Source organism: Erythranthe guttata, chromosome 1 (genome assembly GCF_056151865.1).
Source record: "Erythranthe guttata isolate IM_541 chromosome 1, IM_541, whole genome shotgun sequence".
Taxonomy (NCBI): domain Eukaryota; kingdom Viridiplantae; phylum Streptophyta; class Magnoliopsida; order Lamiales; family Phrymaceae; genus Erythranthe; species Erythranthe guttata.
In genome coordinates, this window is record NC_142533.1 from 7,346,692 (window position 1) to 7,369,172 (window position 22,481).

The 22,481-nt window shown below is 35.6% G+C and overlaps 3 protein-coding genes across 3 annotated transcripts; 2 read left to right on the forward strand and 1 right to left on the reverse strand.

The window, feature by feature from the left end:
* The first annotated feature begins 203 nt into the window (after positions 1-203).
* On the forward strand, positions 204-10,875 carry MSH4 (MUTS-like protein 4). The gene is made up of 24 exons (XM_012971898.2): positions 204-382; positions 1,354-1,557; positions 1,637-1,672; positions 1,755-1,867; positions 2,520-2,565; positions 3,718-3,764; positions 3,917-4,024; positions 4,462-4,537; positions 5,410-5,482; positions 5,583-5,728; positions 5,801-5,886; positions 6,219-6,358; positions 6,436-6,575; positions 6,651-6,701; positions 7,152-7,215; positions 7,677-7,820; positions 7,898-7,965; positions 8,095-8,153; positions 8,266-8,422; positions 9,200-9,252; positions 9,336-9,434; positions 9,545-9,659; positions 9,740-9,862; positions 10,269-10,875. Exons 1-24 carry the CDS (start codon positions 317-319, stop codon positions 10,431-10,433), a joined length of 2,379 nt encoding a protein of 792 aa, XP_012827352.1. The 5' UTR covers positions 204-316; the 3' UTR covers positions 10,434-10,875.
* Positions 10,876-14,640: 3,765 nt separating this feature from the next.
* On the forward strand, positions 14,641-18,026 carry LOC105948619 (putative late blight resistance protein homolog R1A-10). Its single transcript, XM_088819295.1, has 2 exons — positions 14,641-17,336; positions 17,687-18,026. The coding sequence occupies exon 1, from the start codon at positions 15,904-15,906 to the stop codon at positions 17,332-17,334; it is 1,431 nt and encodes a 476-aa protein (XP_088675421.1). The 5' UTR covers positions 14,641-15,903; the 3' UTR covers positions 17,335-17,336; positions 17,687-18,026.
* Positions 18,027-18,493: 467 nt separating this feature from the next.
* QQT2 (P-loop containing nucleoside triphosphate hydrolases superfamily protein) lies at positions 18,494-22,210 on the reverse strand. The gene is made up of 7 exons (XM_012971902.2): positions 21,996-22,210; positions 21,136-21,236; positions 20,922-21,030; positions 20,607-20,833; positions 19,504-19,794; positions 19,046-19,251; positions 18,494-18,928 (listed from the first exon to the last, which is right to left on the reverse strand). Exons 2-7 carry the CDS (start codon positions 21,193-21,195, stop codon positions 18,643-18,645), a joined length of 1,179 nt encoding a protein of 392 aa, XP_012827356.1. The 5' UTR covers positions 21,196-21,236; positions 21,996-22,210; the 3' UTR covers positions 18,494-18,642.
* Positions 22,211-22,481: the final 271 nt, after the last annotated feature.

Sequence of the window (22,481 nt, forward strand, 5' to 3'; positions counted from 1 at the left end):
AAAATATTATAATAATAATAGAAAATTTAAAAAAAAATATAACTAGAGTTCATTATTTATTTTATATTTTTTTTATTTTCCTATAAATAATTTTTAATCACAAATTAAATGATTTTAATAAAAAAAATTTAATGAGCCGAGGTCGAGCCAAAAAAAATTGGCTCGATGAGCTCGAGTTCGAGTTCGTAGACCATCTCATTATCTCGTAGTAATTTCATACACACCCCGCCCGCATTTCTACTGTAGCGCGGTAGTAGTATAAATATGGTGGCGCGCAAGCATTTGATAATCAAATCAAGTCAGAGCGAGAATTCAAATGGAAGACGATACAGGCGAAAAATCCAGCTTCATCGTCGGTCTTATCGAGAACCGCGCAAAAGAGGTCTCCCCTCTCTCTCTCCCTCTCTCTCTCTCTCTCTCTCTCTCTCTCTCTCTCTCTCTCTCTCTCTCTCTCTCTCTCTCTAAACACGCACATCGACACACACACACACACACACAATTACGTTGATTATATATGGAGGAACTTCTGTATTGCGTGGGTGCTAGGTTAGATTATATGTGATTATATGAAATTATTGGATTTTTTTTTTTAACTGAGCTTCTAATTGTGCTTATCTCTACATGTGTATGATTCGTGCAATTGCGTATTTGAACTGATTGTAATTGATCTGCTGTTCAATGTTCAGTTACATAGATCATACGTGAAGGAACTCCTAGTATTGGGCAAAAAAACACAAATGGAATTGATTTTCCTGGGCAATGGGAAATTCCTTAGTAATATTTTTGAATTAACTGTTTATTGAGCGTAAGACTGTATCTCTATGATTATTGGGCAGTTCATGAAAAACTGATTTCATTTAATGCATATGTTATTTCTGAGGTTCGTATGTGAATTATTGGGCCGGAATTTGTTAAAACGTTGGAATTGCATATTATTCGTGGAGAAACTTCAAATTTCCGTCTAGAAGTGGCAAACATAAAATCCCTATGAGTTTTACATGGATATGTATGTTATATTAACTAAGTTGGAGAAGTTGGAAACGGAGACTTGAAATTGATGACTCTAGAGTGGATACACAATGTGTTGTCTGTTCTTACATTCGAGAGTCGACTCCGTCAATTGCACCGGAATTTGTTAGTTGTATTGAAGTTATCCTAGCTAAAGTTCCTTGATATATGTTAACATCTTCAGGAAAGACCGTTCAATCTAGAGACTTTAAGTACTTCCACACTATTTTATGAAGTTAATTGATAACCGAGGAATGAAAATGTTTTCTAGTGATGTTAAATTTTGTCAGTAAGTTATCTACCACTTATTGCGGTTGGTAAACTATCATACTACCTAACTTGCAGGTTGGAGTTGCTGCGTTCGACTTGAGATCAGCTTCATTCCACCTTTCTCAGTATATTGAGACTAGCAGCTCGTACCAGAACACAAAGACATTACTGAATTTTTATGATCCAATGGTTATTATAGTTTCACCTACTAAGTTGGCTCCTGACGGCATGGTTGGAGTCTCTGAGTTGGTTGACAGGTTTTTCTCTACAACTACAAAGGTAATCTCTGTGTAAGTTCGGATTTTATGATTCATGGCGCCTCATAAAGTAAAAATAACTTGTGTTCTTGCATCTGCAGGTTATAATGGCTCGCGGTTGCTTTGATGACACCAGGGTAGCCACATAGCAAATTTATTCTCTTACTTATTATGTTTGGAGTTGATGTATAATACCAATTGTTGGATTCTTCTTAAAAGGGGGCTGTGTTAGTAAAAAACTTGGCAGCGAAGGAGCCATCTGCGCTTGGTTTGGATAATTATTACAAGCAATATTATCTTTGCTTGGCTGCAGCAGCCGCGACCATCAAGTGGTATTTATTCATTCTAGCTTTCTTTAAATTACAGAGAGAGTGTTTATTTGCCTGATCTTAGAAATGATAATTTTAAAATCATGGAAATAGGGCATACACTCTAGACTATGAGTTATCACCTGCTTTTTCGACACAGCAAACCTATCATTTTTCAGATCGAGTCCCTGCGATCTAAATGGACATTTTATGTTTCATTTTAAACTTTCAACATCCCCGTCTAATAAGTTTTCTTATGAAGGCATAAAGACTAAACGGAAAAATTGAAATGGGTACAACATTAAAGTAAGCCAAATGCTTTATGCAGCTCATTTCATATGTTATGTTTCCTAGAACAAACACTTCATAAGCCTTTCAGTCAGGGTCCGTGGAATCGTTAAATGTTTCCAAACCATTGTTGGAGCTAGGTTCTTGAGACTGCTGCATTACTTTTATCTCATCAATTGCTATTCATTGTTCTGTAATTTTCTCCTACATTTTTTCCCTCTTTGATTTACCTCTAGATGTGCTATTCCTGGTTCTAAATTGCTTTGGGCACCCACTTTTTTCTTGTGGCCAATTTCAAGTTCAACGCTATAAGTTTAAACCTGTATTTTGCTTAAAAAATTTCATTAGGCAGTTCTCTCAAATAAATTTTGTACTGCATTATGCACAGGATAGAATCAGAGAAAGGGGTGATCATCACTAACCACTCCTTATGTGTAAGTAATTTTCTTCTTGTGTACTCCCCAGCATCCTCTGGACATTATGGAAGTATTGGAAATGAAATAATTGCTGAAAATTGAGATTAAAATATATGTTTGTTTCTTTTTAGTGTAAAAAACATCAAGAAACGTTATATTTATGGGATTCTTTAAGATTCAAACTGACATGTTTATGTTGGAACTTATCGATTTTTTAACCAAACCCCTGATTCTTAACATTCCAATTATGATTTTTGAAAGCCAAGTCGGATGAGAGCAATAATGTGGAAACAACATCATTGTTGCTTGAGAAAATTGCCTAACATTAGCTTACACTCTCTTAAAGAACCACTTGCCACCGTTATTCATTTGCATGTTAGGGTTTATCTAATGACAAGTGCGGTTGATATAATAACCAAATTGCTGCTTGATGATCCTGAGAGTATTGATGGGATCGATGCTGTCCTAATTGGAATTCAACCATACTTCAAATGTTAATTCTGTATATCACTTGAATTTTCTCATTTATATACAGATTCAATTGTGAACAAATGAATGACAGAATCAGTTATCGAGTATTTCCTGCAATAAAATGAATGATTCACTAGATTGGGCTTGGTTTTCCACCATTTTTATTTAGCTATGGACATTTTCATCCATTAGGCTGCACCAGGTTCATTATATTTCTGCAGTTTATAATAATGAGAGAACTATTTTTCTCTCTCGTATAATAGATGACCTTTAGGAAAGTGTTAGGAGTATTGGAATTGGATAGATATACAATAGTATGATTATGTTAATGCAGATAATAATGCTTATCTTCTTGCGAACTGTTCTCTTTTTTCCAAGTTTGAAAGTCCTTACGATTTGGCATGGACTACATGTGGGAGTTGAAAAGGCAGAAATTTTGTTTATCTTCACCGATGATTAAGTCATTTAGGAGAACTGATTTTATGTAGTGGACTTTCAAACAACGACTAACCATTTTAGGAAGTTGAACATCAATGTAGAGGGTTCAATTGGGGAAATAGGAATATTTCATTGTTGACAGAGTATTGGTTTTCTCTAACATGGTTAGCTCTGTTTGATCTTTTACTACATTTCCGACTCAGTCAAGTTCTATTATTTTGTCACCAATTTATATCTGTTGTGAAATTTTACCTCTTTCAGGTTACTTTTAATGGATCATTTGACCACATGAATATAGACGCTACCAGGTATCCTTCTTCTCGAGAAGAATGCCCTACAACTTTTAACTTTAAAAGTTATTTTCCAACCCTTTTCAGTTGTCAGAATCCGTCTTGCCAATAGCTTTATAATGCGAAAGATATTAATGTACTATGATGAATGTAATATACTCTGATTACAGTGTCCAGAACTTGGAAATCATTGAGCCGATGCACTCTAGTCTTTTGGGCACTAACAACAAGAAGAGAAGTCTGTTTCACATGCTCAAGACAACGCGGACGGTTGGAGGGTATTCCAACTACCATTCATAAATCATTATTGATGTCATTGCTCAGTGCTTAATTGCCACATATTAATATGTTGCACCATAATGCTTTCACGAGTAGCAGCTTTTCCCTCCAACTGACGACTGATTGTAAAAGAACCCCTATAGATTCATGTTTTGTTCTAAGATGGACAGATGTAAATTTATCTTTGTTATTTTCTAGCTTTGGTCCTCAACTTATATTCATCTGTGCAATACCTGATTTTGAAATTTATACATAGATATGTCGTCGTGTTGTGAGTCAGTGATCGAAGCAAAATCATGCCATACCTGATTTTGAAAAGTCAATCTCTTATGTGATGGAGATATTGATCTGTGCAGATTTTTGAAATTGATGGCTCTGCAGAATATAATGGCATGTTTCTACTACTCAGCAATCCTGTATGTCTGTATCTCTGCAGGACAAGACTTCTGCGAGCCAATCTTTTGCAACCTCTTAAAGACATTGAGACTATTAATGCACGACTGGATTGCCTGGTAAGTTTTAATATGACTCTATCAGAAGCTTAGGACATGATATCAGAAACTTAGGACATGTATCTTGGTTTTCTTCATTTGTGCGATATAAATATAATGAATGCTTTGCTACATCAACACGAATTCAAGCAGATGTGTATCTAGATTTGGGAATTTAGCTTTGTTATTAATGTATCTTCTGTTATAACATCTGTGATCTGACTTCAACAAAACATGTCTTGGTAGTAGAATTCACTATTCCTTTGAACATTAGTATTATGAATCTGCTTACTGCTAGTTATAATGCTCAAAATTGGCTGGTCGGGTTTGCATGACCGCCGTGCCATTGCCAACATCTCAAATATTAGCTCGTTAAGACGTTAACTACATCTCCACATTTCTTGCAATTTAATAACTAGCATATGTTGCAGTAAATGGATCTGGGAAGCGTCCCCTATATAGCTACGCTTCTTATTCCAATTAATTTCGTCACAGCAGCAAGGTGAATGAAAAATAATTATCCATTATTTTATTCCTTATTCATCATTCCTGTACACCGAGAAAGGGCATAAGCTACTTGTAAAGAACAATAGCGATTACTCCAAATACTCAAATTTGAAATTTGTTAACTGCAACCTCATTTATAGGTTAAGCTCCTACATAGAAAAATATTAAACTTCTTGTTCATTGGTGTTGCTCGATAGGACTCTATACTACATCCTTATTCTAGATATTGTATTGAATCACCAAATCTGAAAGCTTGAGCTTGCCAAAGAAGACGTGTTTAAAAAATTATCAGTCACGCAATATTACATGTCCTAGAAAATAACAGTGTGAATTGCTGTAATTAAACTATATTAGCAACAGTGCGACATGGTTGAATTTAATTTCAGGATGAATTGACAAGCAACGAACAGCTGTTTTTTGGCTTGTCCCAGGCCCTTCGTAAGTTTCCAAAAGAAACGGGTAAGTATTGCAAAAAGATAACGGATAAATTATCTTTTATTTCTTGCTGCTATGCATTGTTTTATGGTACAAAACTGATGATATCATATACCGCATCCAGATAAGGTCCTTTGTCACTTCTGTTTTAAACAAAAGAAAGTTACTAATGGAGTCTTGGCCATTGACAATTCCAGAAAGAGCCAAATCTTGATATCAAGCATTATTCTTCTCAAGACGGCTCTTGATGCATTACCATTACTGTCCAAAGTACACAGACCTTTCTATATGTTACGCTGTATAATTTCATCTTTATGAGTTTCTAATCACTACTCACTGTAGGTGCTTAAGGACGCCAACTGTTTTTTACTCAGAAATATTTACACGTCCATATGCGAGAATGAGAAATTTGATCTCATGAGGAAAAGGTAAATTGGTTGTTTATGTTCATCTTCATCTTCATGCTTAACATCAATCATTCTTCCTGTCTGATTGAGGAACATGTAGGATTGTGATTCTTATATACTATAATGTTAATCTACACCCTTAAATAAAATTTGAAAATCTTATCGTAATTTCGGTTTCTCATATTACACATTTACTATCTGTACACCCTACCATAAAAAAACAAACATTAAGTCTGGCTTTAATGACTTGCTGTGGTCTTATCGTCCAGAAATTTAGCAGCCTGTAAGTAAGTCTACCACCTTTGTGTAAATGTGAAGTATGAAAAAGTGACGGTGGGACATGGATCTTTTAGGATCGGAGAGGTGATTGATGAAGATGTTCTTCATGCACGCGTTCCTTTTGTCGCCCGCACCGAGCAGTGTTTTGCTGTCAAGGCAGGAATTGATGGACATCTGGATATTGCACGGAGATCTTTCTGTGACACCAGTGAAGGTTTCTTCTGCAGGACGAAGTGAAAAAATTGTCATCCAGTATTCTATTTCTAGCATTCTAATCAGATGTGTTTGCAGCAATATACAACTTGGCAAGCAAATACCGCAAGGATTTTAAGGTACCAAATCTGAAAATCCCATACAACAACAGGCAGGGATTTTACTTTAGCATACCTCAGAAGGACATACAGGGAAAACTTCCCAGCAAGTTCATCCAGGTTAAAAAAATTCGACCTATTTTCTTTCAAAAAACTCCTAGGACGATTCCAACATCCTCTTTTGGACATTATCAGGTCGTAAAACATGGAAACAACATACATTGTTCTTCTCTGGAGCTGGCCTCTGTGAGTAGACTTGTCACTTTGCTTGTCAATACATTAATCAATTATTATCTTCTACATTCATAATTAAAAATTTATTTACATTGTCAAAGTTCTTATCTTAGTGCAATCGGGGTGGAAACCGTAATTGAGTCACTTACCCACTTTGATGGTTTGGTATGCTTTTGGGTCCAGTGAGATATGTCTTTTATGTTCTGTTGATCCCTCAAAAGAAATAAATGAAAGGATAGGCTGGATTTAACTGTGATCAAAACGATAAATCAAAATACAATACTTTTATGAAATTAGATTTGAGTTAATTCGTCAACCACAAGGTCTTTAGGTATATCTTCTTCCATTTGAATATTAGAATCCGAAGTTTCTCACCGTCGTCCCCGACTCTTCATTTTTTACTTTTTATATTCTTGATCCAGGTCCATGTTTAATTGCCTTCACTCTTTCTTCCAATTGCAGTTGAACGTAAGGAACAAATCTGCAGCTAAAGAGTGTTATACCAGGACAGAAATTTGCCTGGAAGGTCTGTTTAAATTCAATTGGCTAAATCTCATATTTAGGTGCACGTATGTTTACAAACTATTGTGTAACTACTAACTTGACTGCGTACAATTATAATTCACGAGTTTGTCTGATAGTATGACAAGTTCATCAGCTTTTTCTGCATTTTATCTTGAACAGTGGACCTTATATATATCACAAAAGACATTTTCATTTGAATTTTATGAAAATCTGTTCTGGCAAACTACATGTAATTGGTCATATATATCTGCGACAAGGTTGTGTGCCTTTTCAACTAATTGAACACTTGATATCTAATGTTTGGCGTGCAGTCTTGTGCCATATGTTCTGTTAGTGTCTATTTTCTTCCACCATGTTTTTGATTGGTTCTTCAGTTATCGAATAAAAATTCAAGTTGTTCCCACTATGTGGCTGGGAAAAATTAATCGAGTTGAAACCTATGGTCCGACTGTTAACATTCAGGTCTAATTGATACCATACGGGAGGATGTATCTATGCTCACTCTTCTAGCAGAAATCTTGTGCCTTCTGGATATGATAGTCAATTCATTTGCTCATACAATATCCACGAAGCCAGTTGACAAATATACTAGACCTCAATTTACATGTAAGTGCAGATCACCTAGTTTGATGTTATAATTTGATTACTTAATGATAAAAATAACTTCAGAATATTTCTTGTAGATGATGGTCCATTGGCAATTGATTCGGGAAGGCACCCCATCCTTGAAAGCGTACACAACGAGTTTATTGTAAGTTTGTATTCTGACAATAATGATCATGCCATCCTCTTTTGGCCTCACAATCTTATGAAATTTCTAAATTGAAATGGACACAAATTGAATTCAATTGAGAAGGACTAGTAAATTTTCTTTTTCCAGGCCAACAACATTTTTCTTTCTGAAGCATCAAATATGATAGTTGTCACAGGCCCAAACATGTAAGTAAACCTAATACTATTCTTACCTATGGGATGATTTTTTTGTCTACTAAGCAAAAATAGAATATATAATTCTTCTGAACAACTGTAACTATACATTGTTTACCTGCAGGAGTGGAAAGAGTACTTATCTTCAACAAGTTTGTCTTGTAGTCATCCTTGCTCAAATTGGTTGTTATGTGCCTGCTCGCTTTGCAACTTTAAGAGTAGTTGATCGCATATTTACCAGGATGGGAACTATGGACAGCGTTGAATCAAATTCTAGCACGGTAAATTTTTTGACCTTGTAGTTTTATTGTATTTATTTTGTCTTCACTATTTGGTATTTATTTAGTAAAAGTATTCACCTTTCCTATTCCAACTGACACGAACCCCTGTAAAGCTCATTCGATAGGGCCTAAGTTGTAACAGAGAGAATTGTTCCCAAAAGTTGGAATTAAGCAGGATTGAGTGATGAAAAGCTGTTATTTAATGAGCGATGCTGAAAACTGTCATGAAATAGTTTCCATCAAAAGATGTGTTCGGGATTTCAACTATAGGATCGTGATACAATTATTGGTCCTCTTCCAATAAATTGATATTTACTCTTCCAGTCTTTAGTCTATGTTTTTATTGGTAGTAAATTTCAAAAGAGAAGTAAGTGCCTACGGTTCCCTTAAGTGTATTGAGATCTTGAAATAAAATTAAAAACAAGTTTTGTATTCTTGATAGTAGCAATTAGAAGAGTTAATGTTGAAGGATTGGTCACATACATAAGTTGCATAAATGAATTTTTGGGCCAGGTCTGGATTATGAAGCAAAAGTCGTCTGTAAACTATTAAGTTCATTAGCAATGTTGGTTTTGATATTATAGAAGAGATTTTCATTTATGTCCCAGCCTAAAGTTGAACTGAGTAAAATGCAACATTGAGTTGCCAAGTGAAGTGCGACTAATCATGTCATCTTACATCTCATATGCACACAGTCTATTCAATTTGAATCAGGAATGTTTATGTATAAAGATCATTAGATGAGTATCGTTTTTCTGTACATCTTTCATAATGCAGTTTATGACGGAGATGAAAGAAACAGCTTTTATCCTGCAAAATGCTTCTCATAGGTATATTAAAAATCTTTATGCAATCCTTGCTGTGTGGTGGCTTCATCAACGATGTCTCTCATAGATTTATTTTGTTTGTATAGAAGTCTGATTGTTGTAGATGAATTGGGGAGAGCAACATCTTCGTCTGACGGGTTTGCAATTTCATGGAGCTGCTGCGAGCATCTTCTGGCTTTAAGAGCGTAATTACATGAACTAAAGCAACATCTGTTATGGATGGACAGTCACTTCCAAAAAAGAGAAACTAAAGCATTACATGAACTAATATTTTTTCTATTTTTTTTTATTTTAGGTATACTATATTTGCTACTCACATGGAAAACCTATCCCAGTTGGCCACAATTTATCCAAATGTGAAAATTGTTCACTTTGACGTTGATATTAAGAACAAACGCATGGATTTCAAGGTAAAACAATTGACTAGATGAACTGTTCTTGTTTGATAGACCGCATCTTATATTCTTCTCACTTCAATTATTTTTACCAGTTTCTACTGAAAGATGGCCCTCGGCATGTAGCACACTATGGCCTCATGCTCGCGGGTGTAGCTGGATTGCCAAATTCAGTGATAGAGTCTGCAAAAAGCATCACATCGAAGATTACTGAAGAGGTATTTTTAACCAGTAGATTTTTTATTCACTCGATATTTATGTGGACTTTCTTGCATAAAACATAAGCCTGTTTTAGAATTGAATACTTCAGTCTTTCTTTCATGGAATACTGAAATCATCGAGCAGTTGATAGGCTAAATGATTGATGCAATGGCGGCGGTAAACAAAGCTTGTCATCCACAAATTCAGTCAAAACAATCATTTTTATATCACTTTCTAGCGCGAGTAATCAATCGTATTTCTTTGAACATTATCTATCTACCAGAGAGATTCTATTTTGAACTTAGCTGCACGGTGAATTTTGCTTTTTTGTTTTTGAATTTGGTAAAGCTTGATCCATGAAAACGTTGAAGAGAGGTTTTGATTGCTTTTTGTTTACATGCGATTTATTATGTGTGTGTATAGGAAGTGAAGAAAATAAGAATAAATTCGCAGCAGCATCATCATATTCAAATGGCTTACCGTGTTGCTCAGCGGCTGATATGCCTAAAGTATTCCAACCAAGACGAAGATTCTATTCGGCAAGCATTGCAGAATCTCAAGGAGACTTGTGTTAATGGAGGGCTTTAAAGCTTTCATAAATCCGGTTATGATATTTTATATCTTCCTTTTTTTTTTTGGGTGATTGGAACTTGTATTTAGATTCCCTGATTTATTCGCGAGGCCATTCTTGTGTAACACGCAATTTTACATAGTTGATGCATGCTACTGAGAAGCAAGTCTGGGAATAATGATGTTTTTTGGGTGGATACTAACTCACTGATCGAACATTATCCATCTAAAATTCGGCATGGCTTTCGACTCTTTCCATCGACTGCGAACAAAGGAAATCCGGATTCAATGAAATCGACTCTTCCTAATTTGGTTTACGGGAATGTTTTGGCTGTCGCAGCCTGCTACTATAAAAACGTTTTATTTTTTTTGCTAATTTTTTAGGTTTCCTTTTCGCGAATATTTTGTTTTGTAAAGTGACCTATTTATCTAGCTTTTTGGTTCGGTGATTGTAGAATAATGCAGTATAGTACAATGTAAACAACAAGAGAAAGAGAGAAACATAGGATGTAAAGAACAAATCTATATTGAGAAAATTATAGGGGTTACAACCACTACAAGGTGTGTAGATAATGGGGTAGTGTGAAGTTGAGAATCTCTAGTGGAACATGGAGGTTACAACCTCTCACGTGTTAGGATGGAAAAATCAACTTTTCCTTATTATTTACAACACTTCCCCTTGGGGATTCCTATCGAAATATTATTGTATTTTTCGTGTTGCCTCGTTAAAACCTCCCAAATAATAAAACCTAGTGGGCAAAAAACAACGGTTAGAAAAAATAGTATAACGCACAATCTTTTCAATCAACATATGTTGCCTCGTTAAAACCTTGGCGAGTAACAAACCCCTTGGGCAAAATAAACCTCGCACAAAGGGAAAATAGTACAATAGGGCACCTGGGTATTTTTTGAATACCGAGTACCTACAAGGTACCCCTCAAGTTAACCCCCTAATGCCTACAAGGGAGCGAACTCAGATAATATTCGCAAGTCGATAGCTTTAAAATGTTCTTTTTAAAAGTGACTTTAATAAAAAACTTGGTAAATAAGCGTAGTCATTCCAACTTATGATCTGATGGATCTATTTGTTAAACTCGTGTTGTTACACACACACACATATATATATGTGTGTGTGTGTATTTTGAGCCATTTTCCACTATATATTTTACAATTTTCAGTCAAATTTACGTTGAAAATTTTGGTATTTATACTTTTTTCTCCAAAACATCTAATTGCTTACATATTTTTTTATTTTCTAACTAAAACCATTTATTTTTGTCATTTTGAGTTTCTTCATTTTTTTTCTTAAATGTCTTCCGGTAGTTCAAACATCCTAAGATTACAAACATCTTTACAATCCTATTATTGTTGATAATTTGAACCACCGGAAGACATTTAAGAAAAAAATGAATAAATTCAAAATGACGAAAATAAAAGGTTTTTATTCAGAAAATTTAAAAAAAGAATATAAGTAATTAAATGTTTTAAAGGAAAAAATAAAAAAATAAAAATTTCCCAAATAAAATTGGCCGAAAATGTTAAAAATATAGTGGAAAATGGCTCAAACAAACCCTTATATTTATAGGTTTAGCTGGGATATTTTCGTCATATTTTGGAAAAAATATAATAGCATGGGGTTTTTGTATTTATGTGTAGTACAGGGGGTAAATGATACAAAGTCCATAGTACATGGGTGTTTTTGTATTTAACCCTTTACTTAATGCATTCAGCATTACCCTCAACTACAATCTCGTGGGATCTTCTATGTTAGTCAATTCACATGAATTCCGAACATGCACAATCATGTATTTGGTCTTGCATGAACAAACAAAAGCCAATTTAATTTATGGGTATATTTGTAATTTCATCTTAATAAAATAGAATATTTTGGAATCTTTCTTTAATATGGTCTTGTATGATTGAAATTAGTATTGCATATAGCCACGGCCTAGACGTAATCGTATAAAAATACTGGGTAAATTCCACTTTCCCCCTTGTACTTTCGTTCGGTATCAATTTACCACTTTCTACTCTCAATTACATCGGTTTGCCCCCTGTACTTGAAAAAAATGTTTCAATGTGACCCTTGCCGTTAGTTTTCAGACATTTGACCTTAACCCCGTTTGATCTAAGTTTGGAAATTACGAAAAAAAAATAAAAAAAAATACCCCTCCCAGTTTAAATAATTATTAAAAAAATTAAGAAAAAATTGTGGCTGGGCATCGTGAACTATGTTTTCTCGTTTTCTTGAATTTTATATTATTTTTTTTTAATTTTTTATTGTTTTTTAATAATTATTTATAGGGGAAAGTACAGTTTGCACCCCTGAACTATTGGGGGTGTCACAAACACCCCCTTGAACTACGAAACATAACAAAATGGCCCCTACTGTTTTCAGTCAACCATCAAAAAATTAACACGGTTAGTATATGTGTGCATTTACCGTTTTGTCCTTAAAATATGAGTACAACCATAGTAAGCACACCTTCTTCCAAAATCAAATATTGAGCAGAAAGACCCACTGCCACGACAAGCATCTCGCCGACAGCCTCAATCCTGGCCACCACCGCACCCGTTTCTATGTGAATCTCTTCTTTGATGGTCCCAATATCAAGCTCTTCTTTAATCTCACCACTTTCGCCTCCGTTACTACATCTCAAAGTCCCCCGCTGCGTCGTCTTCCTCAAATCGAAATCTCAAATTTCCAACTAAATGAGCCGAGTCGGGAAGCAATAGAAGCCTGCACGAATCGGAGCAATGGTTTGCGTCTGGCCTAAGCGGGAGAGAGAGAGAGAGAGAGAGAGAGAGAGAGAGAGAGAGAGAGAGAGAGAGAGAGAGAGAGAGAGAGAGAGAGAGACCAAATTGTTGTGGACTGCAACAAGGATATAACAAAATGGCGCCATAAAATGTTCGATTTTTTCATGGCAACATGATCTCATTAGTTTTTTTGTTGGGTTGTCTGATATATCTTCACTATAACTTGTATTTTTTTGGTGAAATATTCTGAGATTACTACCTAATTGGGATTGAGGGGATGCTTGAGAATCCTTGCAAGAAACTGAAATTTGGGGACTTTTTTATGGAACCTTTCTTCGAGAAAATTGCATATCTAAATTGTAGGGCAGAAGAGATGATGTGTTGTTCTTATTCCTTAATTCATGTAAGCATTTACTTGATTGAGGAGAGTTTCATGATGATTCTGATGAGAAGATAGAGTTTGCAGACTCTGTTCTAGAGAGTATGTCGAGAGAGAGAGAGAGGAGCATTTGCAGATATTTCCTCTTTTTTTTTACTTTTATCTTTTTAATGATTTGCAGATTTAATTATATTTGAATAATACTGTTTTTTTTGATATTCTGATAGTTTAAAAATTAAAATATGATTGACCAATTAGTAATATATATATATATATATATATATATATATATATATATATATATATATATATATATATATATATATATATATATATATATATATATTTTGAGGGGTAAAAATGACAAACAATATAAAAAATAATTATAATTGAGAAAGTTAACATGTCAAGTCATCATCAACTAACATATTGTAAATGGAGGGGTCATTTTGTTACGTTTCCTAGTTCAAGGAGGTGTTTGTGACAAACTCCATAGTTCAGGGGTGCAAACTGTATTTTTCCCTTATTTAAATTGAGAGACCTGATGGTTTTGTAATTTCAGATTTTAGATCAAACGTTGTTAAGGTCAAATGTCTGACAACTAGCAGTGAGGACCACATTGAAACAATTTTTCAAGTACTAGAAGTAAATGTCTGACAACTAGCAGCAAATCGATGCAATCGAGAGTAGAAGGGGTGAACTGATACCAATCCAAAGTACAAGGGGAAGTGAAATTTACCAAAAAATATAGAAAGTGAGTATATATAACTTTCTGAAGTGAAGAACCACTCTCGGTGCAAAGAAAAGAAACAAAGTTGTAAAGGAGAATTAAACTTAGAAATCCCAATATATACTCTTCATCAGTATTAGTTATAAGAAAATCTCAAAATAATTACACGTATTAAAGCTAATTAATAGGTTTTCCTCAACAAAAAGAAAAAAGCTAATTAATAGGTCACAAGCCATTTAATCACAATCACATGGAAGAGCTTATGTATCACATGCAAAGGATTATTATTATATGATATAATGCAAGCTGGCTGACTGTTATAGTGTTATATAATATTACATGTGTTCTTGGGCTATAACAGGGAGAGGAGGAAGAAGAAGAAGAAAAAAAATGGCTTATGCGGCCGTAGTTTCCCTTAAGCACACAATCGAGCAACTGCTGAGCAATGACGAAACCAAAGACGTTCTTTCACTCTCGGAAACAATGCTTATCTATAATGAGCTTCCTCACTTGATTTCATTCCTCAAAACAATCAAATCCCTTCCTAACAACAAGATAGTTGACCCGGCTTCGGAGAAACGAGTCAAAGATGCCGCACAGAAACTCGAGGATCTGATCGACTCCCTTGTATCGGACTTATTTCTCTCTGAATCTAAAAGAAGCATCTCTGCAGATGAGATTAGTCTCAATTTTTCTTTCTCCCAACAACTGCAAAATGTCAACGAAGAAGTTGATTCGTTTCTCTCAGCAACTCTGCCCAAGAACATCAATGACAAAGAACAACAACAACAACAACAACAACAACAACAACAACAACAACAGATCTGCAGGTATTCTTCTTCTTCTGAATATAATACTTGGAACCAACAAAAAAACCTTGTGGTGGGATTGGATGACCAAATTAAACAACTTAAAGAATGGATTTTCGATCCCACACCATTTATGTCAGCCACAACACTGGCGGGCATGACTGGCATTGGTAAGACTACGCTTGCTAAACAAGTTTACATTGATCCACTTGTTATCGAGAAGTTCGAAATTCGTTTATTTGTGCACATCGGCCCACAATATAGTCAATCAGAAGAAATTGTGCTGCTTGTTCTCGATCAACTTGGAGTCGTCGTCCCCTCTGATAAACTAGTTGATCACAAAAACAAGGATTACTTGACTCAACAATTGCGGAAGGCTTTATCCAGTAAAAAGTATCTAATTGTGTTAGACGATGTATGGACTAATGAGAAAGTGTTCAATACTATAAGAAATGATTGTTTTCCAAATAACCAAAAAGAAAGTCGCGTCATCATATCGTATCTCAGATCCAACGATACTTGAAGCGACCCAACGTTTTCCTATTACCATTGCTCAATGAGAGCAAAAGTTGGAAGCTACTTCATCAGACGGCATTTGGTAATAGTGAAGAAAAGTGCAGTCGAGAACTGGAGTTAATCGGGAAGAAAATCGCAAGAAACTGTGACGGACTCCCTGCTCCAATTATACAGGTTGGAGAGAACCTTCGTGGAAAATCTTTCCAAGAAAGGAAGGCATTATCAGAAAACGAAGATCCACTCGTCATCACAAGAGATGATGATACACCCCTCTCAAAGGCACTTTATTTTAGTTATATGATGTTGCCTCAGTATCTAAAGCTATGCTTTCTCTATATGGGTGTGTTCCCAAAATATTATGAGATTTTTCAATCCAAGCTCATCAAATTATGGGTTTGTGAGGGATTGCTCGATCCAGAACAAATTCTGGGTATTTTAGACGCTGAAGGAACTGCCGGAAAGTACTTGGATCTACTTATTTGCCAAAGTGTTGTTTTGAGAGAAAAGCAGACCTCATTAGATGATGAGATATCTAAGAACTGTAGACTGCATTTCACCTTTCGGAGTCTATGTGTTACCGAATCTAAGAGTGAATTTTGTTTCCATATCCTCAAAAAGTTCACCGATTGTACTCCAGAGAACATCAAAGGCCACAAGCGTCTGTGCGTCCACAATAACATTGTTCTTGCTTTCCCACAAGTGCACGAGTGGATGGAATCAGTTCCAAATGCACGATCTCTTCTTTGTTTCGGTCCAAAACAAAAATATCCAATAGTGTTTCCCTTTAATTTTAGATTGCTCAAGATAATAGATGCACTTGCAATCCGCTTCTACGAGTTCCCACTTCAAATACTTGTTTTAGTTCACTTAAGTTACCTTGCCATCACGTGTGATGGAAAGCTCCCCAACTCCATATCCAGACTCTGGAACCTTGAAATCTTGATTGTTTGTCGGCATCATAACATCAAATTGTCGAATAATTGTCCGATTTATCTGCCTATAGAGATATGGAAAATGAAAAAATTGAAGCAACTTAGTTGCATGGGCTTTGACATGCCAGCTCCTCCTCCGGATGATTCTCATCTTATCCTTGAGATGCTTCTAACAGTTTCAGGTGTGAGTGTTCATAGTTGTACCATGGAAGTGCTTTCAAGAATCCCCAACCTAAAGAGAATAGCCGTTCAAATTGAGTCCGCACACGACTCAAATGAAAACTTCAGTTTTTTCAATCATTTTGCCTCTCTCTATGAGGCATTTGAGTCGTTCAAATGTGTCGTTGTAAATCCCAATCTCAAGTCTCAGATTGTTCGTTGCATTCCAAATTTTCCTCAGGACATTAGAAAACTATGTCTGAGTGGATGTGGATTACCGTGGGAGAATATGGGAGTGATTGCGTCATTACCGAATCTTACAGTGCTCACACTGAGATGGTATGCCTTCTGGGGCCCTGTGTGGAAAACCAATGAAGTACAGTTTCCGAGTCTTCAGTATCTGCTGCTGGAAGACTTGGATATAGAGCGTTGGGAATTCGACGGTGAACTCTTCCCGTATCTGGACCACGTCATTTTTAGGCATTGCTACAAATTGAAAAAGATTCAGAATCAATTGGAGTTTGTAAATCGAGTAGAGGTGGATGATTGCAGCCTATCGTTTGAAAAGAAAATGCGCAAGTGGCGATCCACTTACGATATTGAAGCTAAAATTCGTTCTTCAAGTACCGATCTGTAGAGGTAACCAATCTTCCTCAAAACTGATGCTACAGTGGTTTCACTAGCTAATCTTATTGCAGTTATTCGAGTGCTGCTTTATTTATCTGCTAGTCATTTTGCATCTACATCTTAGTGTCCTAAAATGTTAGTATAAGAAGAGATTTATCGAATGGTGCGTTTTAATTTGGAGAAGTTTAACGAAGTAACTGAAAGTCGGAGTAGTGGTACACATGTATTCGGGTTTCGAGTATCTATAGCTCACCAAGAAAATGTGATGGACTCAAATTCTGTGCTGTACAAATATAAATTTTCCAAGTCTTAATTTTTCATATTGGCAACTTTAACGTTAGAGTTTAATGTTTTCTCAGCAGCGACTGATATGCCGAAAATATTCCAACCAAGATGAAGATTCTATTCGGCAAGCATTGCAGAATCTCTACGAGACTTGCGTTTTCGTCAGTGTTCTAAAAATCGGCCGAGTGGCCGATTAATCGGTCCCCGAGGTGGAGGCGGTCCCAAAATTGGTTTTTATTTTTTATTTTTTATTTTTTACTTTTTAATTCAAAATAAAAGTTGGGCTTTTAATAAAAGTTGAGTTTATGCTTTATTTTGTTTATGTTAATTGTTAGGTTAAAGAACCTAATTATATATGCTAGAAATGTTCAAGAATAAATTTAAATTTAAATTCAAAAGATTTGAGTTTGAGTTGTATTTTATAAGGGTTTTTATTGCATTATTATCTCATTTTTATTAAATTTCTATTATCTTCTTAGTATATATAAATGATTTCTTAGTATATATAAATGATGGAGATATAATCATGTTTAAATATCTAGAAATATATTATATTAAATTTTTAACCAGGTTTGTTTATTAATCGTGAGGTGGTGTCTAACCGCCTCCGACCCAATTTCCGTTTTTTACAACCTTGGTTTTTGTTTATTTATTCGTGAGGCCATGCAAATTTACATATTACATAGTTGATGCATGCTACTGAGAAGCAAATCTGGAAATAATGATGTTTTCTGGGTGGATACTAACTCACCTGATCTAACATTATCCATCTAAAACTCAGCATGGCAAGGTTGCCAAACATTAAAATCGTAGACATCAGATTTTCGCAATCAAATTAGACGAGCAAAGAATTAAAAAAAGAAGGCTTACACGCCACGCAGCCATTCACTGAAAAAGAGCCAAAATCAATATTCAGAAAGAGGGATAAACCAAGTCAGCTTACATGTACATAAAACCAATCAAAAACCACTCTACTGTTTTGTATTTTCATATCTCCCAAAATAAAAGGTTCCGTTAATTCAGATAACAGATATCAAAATCTAAAACTTGCTATCTCCTCATCTTCATCTTCATCAATGACATCATCATCGTCACCATTTTCACTGAAGATTTCATAGTCATCTTCTTCTTCTTCATCCTCTTCATTTTCGTCACATTCCATTTTGCTCTTATCATCTTTTTTATCCTTCAAACCAGTGCTCAATACCACAGTTTCCCCACGCGACTTCTCCATATCTTTCAACAGCTTATCCATGTTCTCCTTTCTCCTTTCTTCCTCCAACCTGTGCTTCTCAGCCCGTCTCTTGTCAAGATCAGTCCTGTTTTAGAGAGAGAGAGAGAGAGGAAGGGGTGATTAACGAAAGTTCATTTTACTGCAAAATTATTACTTCATATGATAATATCTGCATAAATTTTGGTTGAAAGAAGTTAAGCACTTGTAAGTTTCCATATATTCCTCTGCACTGGCTTCGACTGTTTTAAAGAAGGCATCCATTCCAGCACCAGTAACTGCAGATACTCCCACTGTTTTTAGATTTTCGTAGAATTCCTCCAGTGCCAGGGATAGGCTACGGGTCAGTGTTGACGTGTAAGAATGATCGGAATCTAGTGCTGCATGAAATACCTCAAAATCTTTCATCCACTGCAAGAAATAGAATATCACGGTTACCATGTTTACAGAATCGAAAAAAGAAAAGACGAACAGAATAATGTAAGCTGTAAAGTGGAGGAGTCTGGCAAGTAATTTTAAGAATCTCACGGAAATGGAAACATAGGGCCAAAAGGAGGCCGTGGGAGAAGTACAAAAAAGAAAAAAGAAAAAAGAAATGCAAATAACAGGTTCCACAACAAACACAAATACCAAGAAAAACAGGAAAAGAAAAATTAATCATACCTCTAACGCGAAATCATGTTGCGCCACATCTGTCTTGTTGAAGACCAATACCAGAGGCAAACGTGTCTTGTAGAGGATGCTACAAGCATACAACATATTGCTCATGAAGGTAGCAGGGCTTGACGAACGCGGTGTATCGACGACATAAGCAATTACTGTGGGAAATGTTGACGCAAAAGCTTCAGTAATAATAGCTCCAGATGCAGACCAAGTGAATATCTCGATTTGGCCAGGTGTGTCTACCAGAACATAGTCAAGCTCATCTGCTCGTCTCTCGACCAAACCTATCACCTAATAAATTTAATATCCATTAATGCAACAGCCCATCTTTTTCCTTTTTAACAACGTGATACTGTTAAGAAGTAAATGAATATTTCTAGTAATGATAAGGAAACTACATAAGTCGTGATTAGTTAACAGCTGAGCTGGTTCAAGCTTTGCTCCAACTCCAGGACTCTTAATCAGGCTCGGCAAATCTAATGCTCGTTTTTTCACATTTGAAACTAAGTGAATTATGACTTGTAAAAAAAATCACAAGATAGGGAAACTTTAACCTCCGAACACCAACTAAGGAGTCAATAAGGTAACACAAATGTTAGTATGGATGAGTTCCTTCACTATGGTCTCATATGAGCCCTGGTTGAAATTTTGCTGGAATTCCAAGATTCTTAATAAGTGATTCACTTAGCTAATAGTTACTTTCTTTTCAGCAAAAATTACTTATATTTATAAATTTTGTCAAGAAGGGCATAAATACAGCATAAATTAAAAAGATACGCCCCAACACGGTAGATAGTATTGAGTAAAACAGATTTCAATTGTATTGCTCAGATTTACACAAAATGAAAGCCTACCCGATAAGGTTCGTGTTTCTTTAATCTTTAGTAGATATAACCAAATGATTTCTACTAACAATATAGAGAAGCAGCGCAGAAGAAAGATACTATCTGCTCGATCAATGATGCTTTTAAATGACAAGGTAAAGCGCATATATCTAGCTTATCAGCCTATGCAATAATATCTAACAACATCAGCATTTTCAAATCAGATATAGAGCAAACTTTATACTGTCAAAATTAAATAGCCCCAATGAAGTGTTTTACCTCGTCAAACTTTGTAGCGAACAAGTTAAGTGAAGTCAAAATTCCTCCATTTGGTCCAAGATTGTACTCCTTCATGACCTCCTTGTACCGAACAGTGTCTCTGATGTCAATGTTTGCACCGTACGGAAGAGTCATGACAGCAGGGTCAAGATTCATAACATAACCCCGTATTTTTGAACTCATAGTGTGAGAAACTAGCCGGTGAAGAAATGTAGTCTTTCCACTTCCTGTTCACAATCGATTTTGAATTTTTCATTCAGTATATAAACTGCACAAATGCACTGTGTTTTACTGCAGCACAAAACAAAACAGTACCTGCCATCCCCACAACTATTACGATAACCGGCTTCCTCTTGAAGCAAGAGGATGGTTCTCCAATATCTAGTTGCTCCATTGTTTTGGATATAGAGTCAGCATCTTTGTTCTTAAAAACAAACAAACGATTTTATCACTCACTAGTCGTTGATTCTAAGAAAATAATGTAAGAGAATAATCCAAAAGAAGTAGAAGACATAAGACAAGTATTTACTTCAGTAACCCCTTCAGTCACTGATGTAGCACTTTCTGGTGTTTTTGAGTCGATGTCCATTGCTCGGCAGTATAATGCAGAACAAACTTTCAAGCCTCAAGCTATAAATGCAAAAAAAACATTAATACATTATATTTATGAGATATGAAACTAAAGGAGATATGAAACCACTAGAACAAAAGAGATACAGTGAGATATTGCAGTCACCACAATACTTTCATCTATTGATGCAATTACACTGTCCTAAGAAACACTACGACTCCAACATTGGATAATATAATGTTTCATCGAGGTCTGAAAGTTCAAACCAACATTTAACTTTATCATAAAAAATAACAAATAATAAATAAAAAGAAGAAAACCGAGGAGCTAACTTTTACAAGACAACTGTGCCTCATATTCCTTGGTCCTCTAAACAACGAATCTTGGTAATTGCGTGGTATGAAACGCTACGCCAGCTTCCTTAAAGATTTTATTCTTATTTCCACTCTCGTAATCATAATATTAATCATCAGACAAAGGAACATTTCTTCCCAAGTTTCTCCAAAAAATCACTGATTACACTCCTAAAATCATCTTAAAATATATTCAGTTGATTTCAGCCTCAAATTCCAAAGTACACACTTCACAGAAAGATTTTGTCTACATTAATTTCATTCATTCACCAAACCCAAACTATTAATAACATTTATCTTCCGGTTCAACTTTATTTTTCAATAAAATGATATGATACGATGTCCAAGTAAAAATTGACAAAACTGCCATTTTTGCGTGCGTGAGTGCGTGCGCAGAATACACACAGATACAAAAATTAAGAAAAAAAAATGGCGACATATTTTGAGGAAAAAAGAAAAAGGTACCTGAAATTAAAAAGGAGGCGCGATTAGGGGTGGCCGTTTGCAGTGGGGACGGGGTGGCGGAGGCGGGGGTGGCGGAGGCGAGGGCGGCGTTGGCCGTAGGAGTTGAGGGAGGGTTCTGTTCTGTCGAGGGAAATGGAGAGAGGGAGAAACGTAAATGAGGGGTTTTAACTATTTAAGTAGAGACTAAATTGCAGAACTATCTTTGTGTTGTCTATAATTGCTAAAAAGGGCCCGTTTATTATAAAAGGAGGTAAATTACACCTACACCCCTGAGGTATGCTGAAATACCTTTAAGGTTCATGTGGTATTGATAATTGCAATAACCCCCAAATTATTGTTAGAAACTCTAACGGGATCATGCATTGGATACGTTATTACGATAGAGTTCTAACGGACTATTAGTTTCAGTAAGTGGTGGAGACAACATTGACCTAGAGGCAGGGGCCGGACCTAGAGCCTACTAGTAAGGGGGACTAAAAAATTGTT

Bases quoted from the DNA above. Each gene is read 5' to 3' on its own strand.
- QQT2 (XM_012971902.2), bottom strand. From the start codon at position 21,195: ATGGACATCGACTCAAAAACACCAGAAAGTGCTACATCAGTGACTGAA. The intron at 21,031-21,135 runs GTAAATACTTGT...TTTGTTTTTAAG, and splicing joins TGACTGAAGGGGTTACTGAA to AACAAAGATGCTGACTCTAT. The intron at 18,929-19,045 runs GTGCTTAACTTC...TCTCTAAAACAG, and splicing joins GAATATATGGAAACTTACAA to GACTGATCTTGACAAGAGAC.
- LOC105948619 (XM_088819295.1), top strand. From the start codon at position 15,904: ATGATGTTGCCTCAGTATCTAAAGCTATGCTTTCTCTATATGGGTGTG.
- MSH4 (XM_012971898.2), top strand. From the start codon at position 317: ATGGAAGACGATACAGGCGAAAAATCCAGCTTCATCGTCGGTCTTATC. The intron at 3,765-3,916 runs GTATCCTTCTTC...CTCTGATTACAG, and splicing joins ATGAATATAGACGCTACCAG to TGTCCAGAACTTGGAAATCA. The intron at 8,423-9,199 runs GTAAATTTTTTG...TTCATAATGCAG, and splicing joins TTGAATCAAATTCTAGCACG to TTTATGACGGAGATGAAAGA.